The sequence below is a fragment of the Alligator sinensis genome, unplaced genomic scaffold (genome assembly GCF_000455745.1).
Source record: "Alligator sinensis unplaced genomic scaffold, ASM45574v1 scaffold19_1, whole genome shotgun sequence".
NCBI classification, from domain to species: domain Eukaryota; kingdom Metazoa; phylum Chordata; order Crocodylia; family Alligatoridae; genus Alligator; species Alligator sinensis.
Genome location: NW_005841916.1, coordinates 1924900 through 1928933, shown reverse-complemented (window position 1 = coordinate 1928933; position 4034 = coordinate 1924900). Strand labels below are relative to the sequence as shown.

Here is a 4034-nt window from a genome sequence, read left to right as displayed (position 1 = left end):
GGCACCTGCCCGCAGGTACCGCCGGCAGTGGAGGCAGTGGCCAGGGGCAATCAGGGACAGCCCACAGATGCTGGTGGTGAGCGGCAGTTGCCCACAGGTGCTGCCAAATGTCAGCGGTGTCTTTTTGCAGGGGGTGCACCAACATGCACAGGGTGTGCATGTACACCCATGTGCACCTCCTACACATTGCCCCTGGTTGTAGCAATGCACTACATTGCCGTATGACGTGGTACAGCGACATAGTGATCACATGAGTCTACATGTGATCAGCTGCTACTTCATTGTAGCAGCACACTGCCCCATTTTATTGCACCGCTATGGTGAAATCTAACCATGCACTGTATACACAGTGCAGTATGAGGGGTTACTGTGTCGTGCTTTAGTATTTCCAAAAGGAAATAGTAAAGCACAGTGCAGTAACAACATCACCGTAGGTGACATGTAGACATGCCCTATGAGTACTTTGGTGTAAGTGGTTTACCTACCCTGCTGGCTTCTGTAGGTGGGCTTTTGCTCCCTGAAGAACTCCTCACCCAAACCTCTCAGGAAATTCAGTCTTTAGGCCACCAACAAGCCACCAAATAAACAAAACAAAATCTTCCTGCCCATCCCAAGCATTTGAGGAGGAGTGCTTTGGCTCTGGCTCCTAGCATAGTAGCTTAGTTCCGTTCTTGTAGCAAGCAGTTGCATATACCAGCAGTCATGACCCTTTTAAGGCTGTAGGCTGGATTGAACCAGTTTGGGTCAGAGGCAGGTTGGTGGATGGGTGGGCAGGCACTAGGACTCAGCCATTGTTGCTGCTTTCCCCTTCCTCCAGCATGTGGAAAACATCCACCAGTGCCACTTTTCCCTGAGGCAACATAGTGACTACTATCAAATACCCCCATCGCCCAATTGCACTGAAGCCCCATGTCTGCAGGCTGGATCAGAAGGCTCAGCATTGCAGGCTGTAGGTTGCCAACCCTTGGCATACACAGCTTGTTTCCTTGACCCCGGCTTATTCTTCTGGTAGCTTTGCACCTGGGCTTCATCAACAGGGCTGCCTGGTCCCTCTTAAAGGGACAGACCACCCCGTTACACTTAGGTATACAGATAGTTTGAGTAAACAGAACTCCTCAGCTCTTAAGATAGCCAGGTGTGGACACATGGTAACTGCATTTGACTATCTGTGGGCCATCAGTGCCTTTCTGCAATTCCCCATATATGACTTATCAGGTTCTCTCACAATTCACAGGGAAAGGACTCCAATTATAGGGCAGCTGCAGTGCAAAGGATCATGGTATATGGCTGTAGCACTATGCATGATCAAATGTCATGGTAGTGAGTGCTGTGCCAGTGCCAGTGCTTGAGTGTTATCTTGCAGCCTGGCTGGTTTCACTCAAGTAATGTTAAATAACTTGAATTAATCTGACAGTGCTGACATACTCTAAATGCAAGAAAAAGTTTGAAATAGAAGGTTTGAGCTTGACTGTTCTTGAATCCATTGTCCTCCCTTTATCTGCAGGACAGGTACAGCGTAGATGGTAGCAGAGCAATGTTCTTTCATATTGTTCCCTTCTAGACTCTACCTAGTCTTCAAGGGAACATGTTGAGAGGAATCAAGTCTCCATTACATATTTCACACTTGTTGCTAAGGATGGAAAGGCAGGCAGGATGGAGCTGACTAAAGTAATCTGCAAGTGCCCTCCCCTCAGCTAATCAACACTTAGTCCTTACTGGCAGTCAGGAGGAGATGGTAGATACAAGACTTATTAAATTATTGAAAGAAGTAGATTCCCCAACACCATTGTGGTTATGTTCCAAACCATGAAAGCTTTGGCTGCTTGGCACTATCCAGGTCTCCTTTCCCTTGCATCAACTGCTCTCCATAACCAATGCCACATTCTATTTTCAGTCAAGCTGGTTTGCTAACTAATTGTTCACAGGTTCTGTTGTTGCAGATGAGGATATACCAGTGCAGATTTATCCAGTGGAAGATGGAATGAAGCAGCGGGAGCTTCCACGTCCTCCAGGTCATGCTCCCCAGAGGCAGCCAAGGCAGCCACAGAGACCACCTCCCCAGTCTCAGCCTCAAGCACAGCAACTCGCAGCGCCCCCACGGCCCAGACCACGCACTCAGCAGAGAGCTCCAAACCGCATAAAGGAGAGAACATAAATGCTTGGCCAGGAGGAATAGACACTGCCCCAGAGTCTTCCCTGATGTGAGCCACCGAAAAGATAGTCTTGCAAACAGCCAAGAAATCCCTCATACTTTCAGGACTCTGCAATGCAATGGCAGCATTTGTTGAGGAGGATCACTTCATATACACTCATGTCCTATACACTGAATCTGAAGAGACCCAATGATATGAATTGAGTTGATCAAGGTTCATGATCTTTGTCATTTTCCCCCAGGGAACACCCTGCTAATGTGGAGCCTTGAAATCTACTTCATTGTGCTTTGCTTGGTTTCACCAGATTTTACAGTCTTTCTGCTCTTGGGAGAGATTCTACCTACAAGTCTCTACGGCTCTAATAAGATGACACCAACTCATTCCTGTTGCATTATCGTAACATATGAATCACTCTCAACACCTATAGACACGCAAACACTTCCTGAGCTGTTGCAACCAAATACTTGACTTACTGATGGTCAGAAAAATAGCCCTGTGTATTGCAGTGCGGGTCTGACACACAGGAGTCCTGGCAAGAAATTGAAACTCTTTCAAGGCCCCTTCCTGGAAACTAGATCAGGGTTTCTGGGGCAAACACCCTTGTCAGCATCCATTGCTTTGTGAGATTAATGTTACAAATCCCACCCAGAACCAAGCAATCCAATTAATATCTATGTTCACTGAATCTGGATGGCTTTCTTGTCATCACATGGTAACCTCTTGTTCTTGGAACAGGTCCACGTGTTGGCCAGTTCAGATGCTAAGGTTGGTGTTCCACCTGCAGCCTCCTTGCTTATGCCAGAGGGGGATGTTTATTATCTTGGTTTTTCTGCAAGTGCTCCTGCAGCTCTTATACTTGTCTGCCAGGTTCCCATCCAAACCAAAGGCTTCAGGAGGTCTTGTTTGTTATTTTTGTCTTGTGAACTATTTAGCAGATGTCTGACACTGTGTGCTCCAGGTGATACCCAGAGGGCCCCTGTTTGAGAGTTCTGGATACAGATAGGCTTGTCTCATGACACATATCCACTGATTTCTGTGCTAACTGCTACAATAACTACCATGTCCATAGAGAAGCAATCTATTGAAAGCTCTCTCTTTAGTAGAGGAGACAATGCTTGGCTGGACTGCAGGACTTTGTATGTCACAGGAAGGCATTCTTTCTTATTTCTCTGAACCTTGGAGACTTCTCTAACTTCTCTCTTTGGCTCTCAGCTGGGACAGCAGTAGAGAGCCCAGCCTTCTGTTTTTTACTATATTGTTTTGAATGGATAAAACAGGCTCTCTGCTCAGTGACTGCACACTGAGCAAGGGGTGGAAATGAGATGTGGTGTGAATAGAGCCTCTGCTGGCATTGCTACTTATGGAGCATTTCAGTCACGGCTCTTCTACTTAAAGCAGATGAATGTATTGCATGTTTCTGGGCTTGAAGTATTCAGTGTATTCCACTGGTGTTAAAAGATGTGTCCTGACTTTTTTCAACACACTTGACTATTTTGAGTTTGCCAGTGTTGTTGCAGGTGGAGGGAAAGGGGCTGGGGAGAAGATGGATGCCCTGCCTGTTGAGTTGCTTTGCTTTGTTTTTCTTCAGATGCTACTCAGTATGACCTCCTGACTCCATTTCCTGCAGTCTGTCCTAACGCTTCCATTATTTAAAAGTTTATTGTTTCAATATCCTGTACTTTATTTTGCATGTGAGTATTAGTGTGGTGAGTAAATAAATCAAGATTAACAAATGGATGATGGGGCTTTAGCTAGTGCAGATCCTGAATTTTTGATAATGGAATTTCATATTCTTATCAATGAGGCCACAAAAGTTGTGTGATCCTGGAGTCCAAAGCACAGAACTATCGGTGTCTAAGGGGAAAGATCCTTATCATTTTA

The 4034-nt window shown here is 46.0% G+C and overlaps 1 protein-coding gene across 3 annotated transcripts in view; it reads left to right on the top strand.

Moving 5' to 3' along the window:
* CD2 (CD2 molecule) overlaps positions 1 to 4009 on the top strand; it is a 23336-nt gene extending 19327 nt beyond the window's left edge. For 2 of the 3 annotated variants that reach the window (XM_025198187.1, XM_014517580.2), the window contains exon 5: positions 1926 to 4009. In XM_025198187.1, coding sequence (XP_025053972.1) covers positions 1926 to 2155 — 230 coding nt within the window. In that variant the 3' untranslated portion in view covers positions 2156 to 4009. The remainder of the gene's footprint in view (positions 1 to 1925) is intronic. The other variant, XM_025198188.1, reaches the window with a different exon arrangement.
* Positions 4010 to 4034: the final 25 nt, after the last annotated feature.